The sequence below is a fragment of the Polypterus senegalus genome, chromosome 5 (assembly GCF_016835505.1).
Source record: "Polypterus senegalus isolate Bchr_013 chromosome 5, ASM1683550v1, whole genome shotgun sequence".
In the NCBI taxonomy this organism is placed as follows: domain Eukaryota; kingdom Metazoa; phylum Chordata; class Cladistia; order Polypteriformes; family Polypteridae; genus Polypterus; species Polypterus senegalus.
This window is the reverse complement of record NC_053158.1, coordinates 107,183,777-107,196,552: the sequence shown is the minus strand read 5'-3', so window position 1 is coordinate 107,196,552 and position 12,776 is coordinate 107,183,777. Positions and strand designations below refer to the sequence as shown.

General features: G+C 38.5%; 1 protein-coding gene across 1 annotated transcript in view; it reads left to right on the top strand.

Moving 5' to 3' along the window:
• Positions 1–12,776, top strand: part of phlpp1 (PH domain and leucine rich repeat protein phosphatase 1) — a 239,361-nt gene that overhangs the window by 200,612 nt on the left and 25,973 nt on the right. Inside the window, exon 13 of the mRNA XM_039753204.1 lies at positions 1,747–1,877. Within this exon, the coding sequence (XP_039609138.1) occupies positions 1,747–1,877 (131 nt within the window). The remainder of the gene's footprint in view (positions 1–1,746; positions 1,878–12,776) is intronic.

The following is a 12,776-nucleotide window of genomic DNA, read 5'->3' as shown; positions in this document are numbered from 1 at the left end:
GCACCGAGAACAATGTACAGTACAGGGAGAGACTAAACATGTGCAGAAATCATTGGCATGTACGAACCAGAAGGGAAACTTGCTTGTTCGTCAACCGAGTGTGTGGTAGTGAACAGATGCAAAAGTTTGGCAAACTTTTTGGTCATAACCTGATTTGTACGTGTTGTGAGACTTTCGTGAACTGATGTTCCACTGTATGCAAATACATATACTAGAAACTTTACACCCATCAATAGAGTAAGATATATATATATATATATATATATATATATTTATATATTTTTTATTTTTTTTGTAAATTGAATTTAATTGTTAGTCTACATGTTAAATGTAATCATGTAATGAGATTTGTGTATGTTAAGTTGTGTAATTTTTCCTGGAAAATGCTTGGACTATAAACTATAGGTGTACCTAACTAATTGATTTAACCTTACATAAACTCATAATCATGATTTCATTCTGTCTAATTAAATTGACTTACTGTAGATGTCTTTATTTGATTGACTTTTTGTTTTTGTCTTATTTTAATAAGCATGCATGTTTTATTTACTTTAAAAGTTTACATTTGCATGTTAATATGTTGACTTTTTATAATGCTTTGTTTAATTGCTCGGTCCGCGTCATGTTGTAGGAAAAGCTTTTGGCACACCTTGTTAAGCTGCATTTGTTTACTGAATTACCAAATGAAAGGCAGTAATTCAAAACCTCTACCAAGTGCAGAGCACATTTCAGTATACTCAATACATAATGTTTATCTGTTGAATTTACCAGATGAACAAACGTATGGGTACTCTTTCTCATAGGTTCAGTGAAACTTGAAAACACTAAAATGTGACTCTATGGGTATTAAATTAAGCCAATGAAGATAACATATTTTAAAAATTGAGCAAATACACTAATTTTTCTAGCCTCCAAGGATGTTGTGCCTATATACAACAGCAAATTCCACTAAGCTACTGTTTGAGGACTTGGAAAAAATAGGAAATAGAAGCGGGGAAGGTAATTCAAAGATATCTAAAAGATATCTTAACACTTTAAGAATAATTTAAAAAAAATAAAGGTGAGGAGAGCTGCTCAATTAAAGGCAAGATGTACAAGATGCAGAAAAATATTTAATATAGCTGCTGACATCAGGGCAGTGGAGCACAGAACTGTGTAATAAAAAAAAATATTCTGCATGGAAGATGAAATCATTCCCACAACCTCACAAACGTTTTACAAAGCAATACTTAAATAAAACTAGAAATGTTTTGGTGTAAGGTGCTGTGGACTGATAAAATAATAAATCTACATTTTAGCCATGACCCCAAAATATATATTTAGAGGATAATAGGAAAATGAATAATTTCAGATACCATATTTCAAGTTTGGTTCTGTTTCTAATAGAAATCTGATACCAGAGAGTTAACATACCTTTGCTTGTGTACTTGTACACATTTTTTATATTCAAAAACTTTATTCATTTTTGTGTAATTTCATGTTTTCTGTAAGTATATTGTGGACAGCTGAAACATGGAATGATAGCCAAATTAATGTGTTTATTGAATCTGCAATAATTCACATAAGTAGTGCAAAAAAGTACACTTGATCATTCGCAATTAAAACAGAGAAATAAATTCTATGTTTAAAATTTGATTTGCATTCTGTAAAATAATGTGTGCAAATAAATCAATCAAGATAAGAAAACATTTGGAGTCTAATGTTCCAGGATTCTATCCTACATAATATATTTTCTTGTTTTTGCAGTGTGTTGATTTGAGTTGTAATGAATTGAGTGAGATCACCTTACCTGAAAATCTGCCTCCAAAACTACAGGAACTGGACCTAACTGGAAATCCCAGGCTGACTCTAGATCATAAAACCTTGGAACTACTGAAGTAAGGAAGATTTATACCTGTTATTTAAAGAAATCTTTGCTGTATCTTTATTTAATTAATTTACAGGAATTACAGGTGTCCACTAAATTATATGATGTACCATTTTCTTTTTTTATGCAAATTTTTTTTTCCTTGTCAGTATTTTATTTAGTTAGTTTTCAGTCACTCTTTGTTGATGAATGGTGTTCCTAGCAGGGAATTACAGGGTAGTTGTAGACAGGTTTCTGTTCAGCCCAAAACCTAATTCAACAGGTATCAAAATGTATTTTTTTATTTTGTCACTTCAATCAATACTGGTGGATCTTATATATTTTTTTTTTTTTATTGCTGAATTCAAATATCTAATCAGACTTTCTCTGTCATGCTAGGGTTTTAAGCAGCACAGGGTTAAAATTTAGAAAACACTTCCACTTAAACTATATATATACAGTGCATCCAGAAAGTATTCACAGCGCATCACTTCTTCCACATTTTGTTATGTTACAGCTTTATTCCAAAATGGATTAAATTCATTTTTTTCCTCAGAATTCTACAAACAACACTCCATAATGACAACATGAGAAAAGTTTACTTGAGGTTTTTGCAAATTTATTAAAAATAAAAAAAAAAAAGCTCTGACAGAGTTACCATTGGGAATTTTGGTCACCTCCCTGACTAAGACCCCCGATCGCTCAGTTTAGACAGCCAGCTAGCTCTAAGAAGAGTCCTGGTGGTTTCGAACTTCTTCCCCTTACGGATGATGGAGGGCACTGTGCTCATTGGGACCTTCAAAGCAGCAGAAATTTTTCTGTAACCTTCCCCAGATTTGTGCCTAGAGACGCTCCTGTCTCGGAGGTCTACAGACAATTCCTTTGACTTCATGCATGGTTTGTGCTCTGACGTGAACTGTCAACTGTGGGACCTTATATAGACAGGTGTGTGCCTTTCCAAATCATGTCCAATCAACTGAATTTACCACAGGTGGACTCCAATTAAGCTGCAGAAACATCTCAAAAATGATAAGGGTAAACAGGATGCACCTGAGCTCAATTTTGAGCTTCATGGCAAATTGCAAAAACCTCAAGTAAACTTTTTCATGTCATTACGGGGTGTTGTGTGTAGAATTCTGAGGGAAAAAAATGAATTAAATCCATTTTGGAATAAGGCTATAACATAACAAAATGTGGAAAAAGTGATGCGCTGTAAATACTTTCCGGATGCACTATATATATATATATATATATATATATATATATATATATATATATATATATATATATACTAGCAAAATACCAGGCAACATGGAGAAGTAGTGTGTTAAAGAAGCAATGAAAAGAAAAGGAAACATTTTGAAAATAACGTAACATGATTGTCAATGTAATGTTTTGTCACTGTTGTGAGTGATGAGTGTTGCTGTCATATATATATATTTACACACACACACACACATAAACATATATATATACATATCTATACATATACACATATATATATCTACATATATACACATACATATACATACACACATACATACATACACACACATATATACACACACATATATATATATACATACACACACACACATATATAAACATATATATACATATACATACATATCCAACATATATACACACACAGCTATTTCGTATCAGTGCAATACGCTGCTTGTTAAAACGGATAACTCCGCTCTTACGTGCAAGTCTGCGTGGATATTATGAACTATCGATTTGTTCAAGTTCTATTTAAATTTTAAATAGAAGGAATTTTTATTTAGTCGACAGAAATATCTTTGGTAGGAATGGTAAAAACAGACAGGAATATTATTCGTGAATAAATCAACTCAAACCTTAAATAACTTAAAAGAACAAACATTCAAATTTCTTTACTCTTATGTAAATTTATATAAAAAATAAACTTAGATTTTAAATATCCCAAAAGATTTTGCTCTCCATAAAAATATATCCTTTCAAAATTATACAAATTCAAATATGAACATGCTGCATAACAAAACCTGGAAATATAAATAAAATGTGTTCCTTTCAGCAATAACAAATCAAATCATTAAGTTGTCTTTGCTCATATGTCATTTTAGAGCTGGACGCCTGGCATCTATTTTTGGCAACAGGTTCGTGTATGTTTGGTGTGAGGTTCTGTGTTGTGGAGATTCTCAGGATGGATTGCAGGTGCTCATCAGTGAGGCGACTCCTGTGTGCTGTTTTGTTAGTCTTTATCACTGAGAAGAGCTTCTCACACAGATATGTGCTACCAAACATGCACAAGGTTCGAGCCGCATGTAGACGGACTTTTTGTTCTTCAAAGTCACCAAAGCGCCGTGCAAACTCAGTGCGCGCCAGTTTATCAGCAAAGTGCGATTTGGGAACACCGTAGTGACGACTTGGTTTAACATTACTTGGCAACAGGGAAAGTTGCACTGGTGCATTTGTGTCTCCCATAAAAGCAACTTCACTTGAAATCACTTTGTGATTGTGCACGGGTAAAACGTCCGCTGAAGTGTCAGATTCTTATTTAATTCTTCTGCTTTCTGTATCTTCTGCATTGCATTCAGGTCTTTCAGCCTCACTGATGAGCACCTGCAATCCATCCTGAGAATCTCCACAACACAGAACTCCCTGATGTTTTGTCTCATAGTGCCGTCTTAGATTAAATTCTGTAATTACAGCCACATTAGCTCCACAAATGAGACACACGGGTTCAGTAAACATATACTCAGCCTCCCATCGGTTTTAAAGGCTCTATTTTCAGAATCAACTTTTCTCTTCAGCATCGTGTGAGCTAGCTTCGCAATAACTTGCAGCATCATAAGCTAGACTTGATTAACGCGTAAGTGTTCGGCAAGGCAGCTGAAGCGCTGCATTATGGGATCTGTAGTTTATTGTGTTACCAGCGCTTCATATACCGGGCTTAATAACAATAATACAGTATATAAAATGATCTCGCGGGCGGATATAATTACACGCCGGGCGGATGTGGCCCTGCCCTTGAGTTTGACACATATGGACTAAATAGAACTTGAAAAGATATATTTTTCAAATGTGATCGCAATTCAGATAGAGTTGACGCACACTACAGCCTGCATGCCTCAATAAGTCATCCTCCCCTCGCTCTTACTTTTTTACCGTTCATCTAATGATTACACCGAGTATGGCTTTACCAAAACAATCATTGATGGCGAATAAAGTATCCATTATTCGAGTATGTAGATCGGGATATATATATATACATATATATATATATACCCGCGTATTGCAGCGGAGAAGTAGTGTGTTAAAAAAGCTAGAAAAAGAAAAGGGAACATTTTAAAAATAACGTAACATGACTGTCAATATACAGTATTTGTTTTGTGAGTGTTACTGAGTGTTGCTGTCATCAAGGATTTGATTATCATTATTTCTTTCAATCAGGTTCGTATTTGTAGGATGTGTTGTGTTCAAGTTACATTCCGTGTTTGTCAATCGTTGTAAAGATGACAGGTTTCATTCATCGATTCGTTTCTTACTGCATCAATAAACAGCTCGTCTTCTTCTTTATCTGAGACCTGACACACTGCATGCACGGGTTTTTTACACTGTCTTCCTTTAGCGGGACATTGACTTTTTCCAACGTGTGCTTTGTTTCCGCAGTAGTTGGATTTATGAATATGCTTGTATGTATCAGCGCTTCATATTTTTGCTGCCTTTTCAATTGTGTAATTCGGTTTTGTTCAGCTCTTTGGAACTGTTGCTTTTATCTGTGCACTGCGTCAGTTCACGTGAGCCACTCGGTGTACATGCATCGAAGGTTCCCAGCTGTGCTGGTGCCATCTCGTGCTATGTCCATGGCTGTATTTAATGTTACCTTAGTCCTGGCACTTAAAACTTTCTCTCGCAGTTTGCTGAGTTTGTGTCAAACACCACCCTGACCATCTCATCTTCCTCTCCATAAGCACAGTCCTTCACCCGTGAATATTTACCCGTGGCAGTTTGCTATTGGATTGCCGCTGACGGACGGCCTTATATGGGGGGCACTAAATTACAAGCGCCAGCGCAGCCTGTCTATGAACTTAATTTAAAGTGTAGGTTTACATCGTGCTTTGTTTCAAGTAGCAGAACTCATGAATATGGTTGTATATGTCACTCGCCGCTTCTTATTGTTTCGCTGCCTTCTCAATTATATAATGCATGTTTTCTTAAGCGCTTTTTGAGGTCTTCCTGGTTTTCTATGTACTGCGTGATTACGTGGGAGGCGTGATGATGTCACACGAAACTCCCCCACGGCGTTGAAGCTCATCTCCATTACAGTAAATGGAGAAAACTGCTTCCAGTTATGACCATTACGTGTAGAATTTCGATATAAAACCTGCCCAACTTTTGTAAGGAAGCTGTAAGGAATGAACCTGCCAAATTTCAGCCTTCCACCCACGGGAAGTTGGAGAATTAGTGATGAGTGAGTGAGTGAGTGAGGGCTTTGCCTTTTATTAGTATATATATATATATATATATATATATATATATATATATATATATATATATATATATATATATATATATATATATATATATATATATATATATATAAAATGCTCAAAAATTAAAGGAACACTTTGAAAACACATCAGATCTCAATGGGAAAAAGAAATCCTCCTGGATATCTATACTGATATAGACTGGGTAATGTGTTAGGAGCGAAAGGATGCCATATCGTTTGATGGAAATGAAAATGATCAACCTACAGAGCCCTGAATTCAAAGACGCCCCAAAAATCAGAGTGAAAAAATTATGTGGCAGGCTAGTCCATTTTGCCAAAATTGAATTGCAGCAACTCAAAATTATACGCAGCACTTTGTATGGCCCCTGTGTTCTTGTATACATGCCTGACAACATCGGTGCATGCTTCTAATGAGATGACAGATGGTGTTGTGGGGGATCTCCTCCCAGATCTGGACCAGGGCATCACTGAGCTCCTGGACAGTCTGAGGTGCAACCTGGTGGCATTGGATGGACCAAAACATAATGTCCCAGAGGTGTTCTATTGGATTTAGGTCAGGAAAGTGTGGTGGCCAGTCAATGGTATCAATTCCTTCATCCTCCAGGAACTGCCTGCATACTCTCACCACATGAGGCCAGGAATTGTCGTGCACCAGGAGCCACTGTACCAGCATAGGATCTGACAATGGGTCCAAGGATTTCCTGCTGATACCTAATGGCAGCCAAGGTGCCTTTGTCAAGCCTGTAGCGGTCTGTGTTGACCCTCCATGGATATGCCTCCCCAGACGATCATTAACCCACCACCAAACTGCTCATGCTGAATGATGTTACAGGCAGCATAATGTTCTCCATGGCTTCTCCAGACCCTTTCACTTCTGTCACGTGCTCAGGGTGAACCTGCTCTCATCTGTAAAAGCACAGGGCACCAGTGGTGCATCTGCCAATTCTGGTATTCTATGGCAAATGCCAATCGAGCTGCATGCTGCTGGGCAGTGAGCTCAGGGCCCATTAGAGGACATGGGGCCCTTGGGTCACCCTCATGAAGTCTTTCTGGTTGTTTGGTCAGAGACATTCACACCAGTGGCCTGCTGGAGGTCATTTTGTAGGGCTCTGGCAGTGCTCATCCTGTTCCTTCTTGCCCAAAGGAGCAGATACTGGTCCTGCTGATGGGTTTTGGACCTTCTATGGCCCTCTCCAGCTCTCCTAGAGTAACTGCTTGTCTCCTAGAATCTCCTCCATGCCCTTGAGACTGTGCAGGGAGACACAGCAAACCTTCTGGCAATGACACGTATTGATGTGCCATCCTGGAGAAGTTGGACTACCTGTGCAACCTCTGTGGGGTCCAGGTATCGCCTCATGCTACCAGTAGTGACACTGACTGTAGCCAAATGCAAAACTAGTGAAGAAACAGTCAGAAAAGATGAGGAGGGAAAAATGTCAGTGGCCTCCACCTGTTAAACCATTCCTGTTTTGGGGGTCATCTCATTGTTGCCCCTCTAGTGCATCTGTTGTTAATTTCATTAACACCACAGCATCTGAAACTGATTAACAACCCCCTCTGCTACTTAACTGACCAGATTAATATCCCATAAGTTTCATTGACTTTATGCTATACTCTGATTAAAAGTGTTCCTTTAATTCTTTTGAGCAGTGTATATATATATATATATATATATATATATATATATATATATATATATATATATATATATATATATATATATATATATATATATATATATATTCATTGCATTTGTGTTCTGAGTCCCGACCTGAATTGTGTGGGTGGTTACCTGCCATTTGGCAAACATCCGCCACAAGCATTACCTGGTAAGTAACTACCCACACAACTCAGGTCGGGACTAAGAATGCAATGAATGCAATTACTCCGGACCTACAGGCTGTCAAATAAACGAACCAAACGCCATGGCGCAGCGTAAAGGGGCTTTGTCACTGATGTCCGAGGTTCGATCTCTGAGAAGGGAGCAGTAGAGTGTGTACGCTTGATGGGCCCAAATTAGGGCAAAACACGTGTTGCATACCCTTTGCATTATTTGACAGTAAATTATGCAATACACACATACATATATATATATATATATATATATATATATATATATATATATATATATATATATATATAGTGAAAGTAGGGGGGCGCTATCGCTCCCTTGAACCCTCAGGTACCACGCCAGACACCAGGTAAACCTGCAATAATTATTCTTTTTATTATAAGAATTACGTGCACTAAGCATCCTCCACTCCACACTACTCATAAATAACAATACTCAATAATAAATCCAATAACTCAACAATCCTCCACTCCCAGACGCGTTGCCCTCCTACCACCCAGCTCAGCTCGCTATCTGGAAGCTCCCATAGTCCTTTTATACTCCCTGACCTGGAGGTGTTCCTGCCCAACAGTCCACAATTCCTCATTCCTTCCAGGTCCAGGGATTATGACGTACTTCCAGGTTATAGGGCATATACGACTCCATGAGCCTCCCTACAGCGACTCCTTGTGGTCTCCAAGGTATCCAGCAGGGCTAGGTATAAAAACTACAGAGTCCATGATGCCCTGCTGGAACTCGGGACACGTCTATGCTGTCGGGAGAGCTCGTCCTGGTGGCCTGGGGGTGAGGGCTGGAATATGAAGCCAGAGCACGGACAGACAGACACCGGATGTCACTGCCACATACGTCTATTAAACTATTTGTTCTCCACAAAAGTCCCACACAGCACCAAACACCCCTCCACACGGGCTTCTCCAATGTCCATGGGCAGCCTTTCTTCCTCCTGTTCTGGGAGCTTCGTTCTGCTCCCACTCTCAACTCTAGCTCCCCGACTGTAGGAAGGAGTCCCCTTTTATTTCCCCCCGAGATATGCTCCAGGTGCTTGATGACGTTCTTCTGGCAGCACTTCCTGGTGTGGCAGAAGTGCTGCCCTTGCACCCAAAAGCACTCCGGGTGTCCCTATAAGGCATTCCATCCACCTTCCCAGGTATGGCGGAAGTGTTGATCTCCCAGGCTCCACGACGCTCAGGGCACCCCCTGGCGGTGGCCACAGGCCCCAGTGGGTTTGAGCCTCTTTGCTCCATCCCTGTGGTCCCCTCATCATCCAGGGTAGTTGCCCCCTCGTGGCCCAGGGGACAAATAGATGACCTCTCGGTCCTTCCAGGTGTCCCGGCTGGGTCTCGCTCCTAGCCTCCTGTGACAATATATACAAACATGCTGGGAGCATTTCAGTTTAAAGGTAGAAGTAAACAATGTTGTGCTGATCTTGGCCTCATGAATATCCCTCTTAAGTATATAATAATAATAAACAAGCATACTTGGGACTAACTTTCATAGAAAGTTATAAAATGTTATAAACCATATCATATTTATTCAGTAATAAAAACATTTTAATATTGAATTTAACTTTCAAAAACCCACACACTTTAAAAATAGTATATATATATATATATATATATATATATATATATATATATATATATATATATATATGTTATGAATGGTGGTCACAGCCATTACCTGCCCAGGATGCCAACAGAATGGAAGGATTGGGGGAGAGGGCATTGGTGAGGCAGTACCTCCCCAGGGGACACTAGAGGGCAGCCCTCCTGGGTGGCTATGGCACCATGGATTCCCTGCAGGGTACGCTGAGAGCTGGAGTTTATTACAGCCCTGCTGGGTTCTGTGGGTGGGAGCTGCAGAGCCCTATAGTGGACTTCTACCACACTTGGGAGTAATTCCAGATAATCTTGATGAGCTACCTGAATAAAAGGAACTGCCTCACTCAATTTGGGGATTCAGAGTTGGGAGGAAGTTGGAAAAGCTTGCTGGGAGAGTAGTGGTGGTGGAGAGAAGAGCGAAGGAAAAGAGGACTGTGCTGTATTTTATGTACTGTGCCTTGGGGAGCAGAAAAAAATGCTCCACAGCTATAAATAAAGGTGTTCTGTGTGACAACTTGTGTACTGCTTGTCTGTGTCAGGTTTAGGGCAAGTCTGAATGCAAGTCTGATCAATAGCTGTGCAGAGTTTATACATTAACTTGTATTGGTTTTTCTCAGGTAATTCACTCTCATTTTTCTTTTAACATTTTAAACAAATTTTGGTTAGGTTGGTTGTCAACTATAAACGTAGTCCATTGTGAATGAGTATGTATTTTGCATTCAGCAATGGACAGTTATTCAGAAACTAACTTTTGATTCTCCGTCATTATTGAATTTTACTACACTCTTCATTAAATGACTGGCTGAAACAGTTTGACAGTGCTCTTTACTGAAGGACTGATTGCTTACTTGGAATTACTAAGAGTCCGTGCACCTGTTCCCTTATTTTACGTTGATTATGTAATAATTAAATTAGTCTGTCATTAAAATACAGTATCTATGATGTGATATTGGAGTGACGTCTTAGATAACTATACAAAAAGTAATGATGTCAAAATGTTACAGTTCTGAACAATAACATATTTTGCAGAAATAGACTGCAAATATTCTTGTTTTGTTCCTTTATGTGATGTTTAAAATCATATTTATACTGCTAGGAGTGTATGTTAGTATTTGAAAAGTAACATATTACAAATGGACTCTGACAGTCATTTTTTTTTTATCATGTATGATAAAATGTTTTAAAGCATCTTTTAGTTTGCTATATTTGAATTTTTGTTTGTGCTGTCAGTCATATAAAATGTTTACAATTTTAAAGCCTACATTTCATTCATCTTTCCACTTCTGGCCAATTAGTGAACATTATATCATTCTACATAAATTACACTTGCATAGTTTTTCAGCCTGTACATATTTTTTTATGTGTTCTTCATGCCTCTGTTTTAATGTAGTTTTCATCCTTTACTTTTCCCAGTGGTTTCCGCTGCCTAAGGGTGATGATGTCTTTGAAGTGTCTGGTTTATACTGAGAGCTAAACTTGTTTACCATCTCTGGTACAGAACTGAACATCATCTTCCAAGTGTCTAATTCCTGTTTCAGCTGTATGTTAGACTAGCATTTCATTTTAATTCAGTTAACTCCAGAGGATTCCATTTTCTTTTTAATATATTACATGCTGCTTCTCTTCTGTGGCTTAGTTGAAGTCCCTGGTCTTTCATCTATATTTTATTACAAATATTAATACAGCTTGAGAATTTGATTGAAGATAAGTGAGATCAGAGCAACTTTTACTTGTAATGTAAATGAAAACATTAAGTGCTTAGCTCATTCTTTTTACTATTACAAGAATAACATCCATCCATTATCCAACCAGCTATATCCTAACTACAGGGTCATGGGGGTCTGCTGGAGCCAATCCCAGCCAACACAGGGTGCAAGGCAGGAAACAAACCCCGGGCAGGGCACCAGCCCACCACAGACAAGAATAGCAGTTCAACTGAAATCATTATAAAATCAAGAAATGTCCAGTAGAGTTAATTTATCAATTGTCCTTTAGTGATAGAAACACATTAAGCTGGGCTGAACAGGCCAGCCTATTCCCATCAACTTATTCTACCACCTCCTGGGTAATTTTCATATGCTTCCAAGCCTGCTGAGAGAGAGAGAGAATCCCTTTCCTCTGCCCTGGATCTTATTCTCACATGGCAGAGGTTATCCTATATAAATCCTAAACCAGCATTACCATCCCTGTCAATTCTGAGGAACAGCAGTTCAAATCCAAAATCTGCCTTTAATTATCCTCATTCTATTGCAGAATGAGGAGCCTGCGAAGTAGCCTAATTTTGGGCATTAAGTACCCAGAACCAGTGTGGACTACAGACTGCTTTGTCTGAGTACTTGGCTTCCACTTTACCATCATGGTCAAGTGCAACAGTCAAAATCTCATGATCTCCTTTTTCATCAGTCCTAGATAAGACCACATATTACTTCAGCTTAGGTCACCTGCTCACCACTTGCTGTAAGAAAAGTAGGTACTTTTATCTGTGAAAGAACTACGATGGCCTATTTGCAGATACCTAGCCGAGAACTTAAGTACATAACATAAAGATGCAGTCCGTAGCCTTCCAAGCCGAATACTTTTCAGTACTCAGTTGTAACTTGGTATCCTATCCATGAAAATCACAAACAGGAGGACAGATGAGATGCACAAACCTCTCACTTACTCCAGAAATATGGGGATTGAATGGTTTGCAGAAGCAGCCCAAGAATCTTAGAATCTTGGAGCATTTTCCACGCAATACCACAAGATATACTACCATAGCTTTTTTGCAGATCCATAAAGCACTTGAATACAGAAGTGGCAAACTTCAATAACCACTCATATACAGTATATGTGAATGGGTAAAATGTAAATTACTCTTTTGCATTGTTCCTCCTGGGCATGAGGTTCAATCATTAAAGAGTTCCTGTTCCCGTACTCTGGCATAGGTTTTACCAGAGAGGCTAAGAAATGTGATCTACTAGTAATTGAAAAACACTC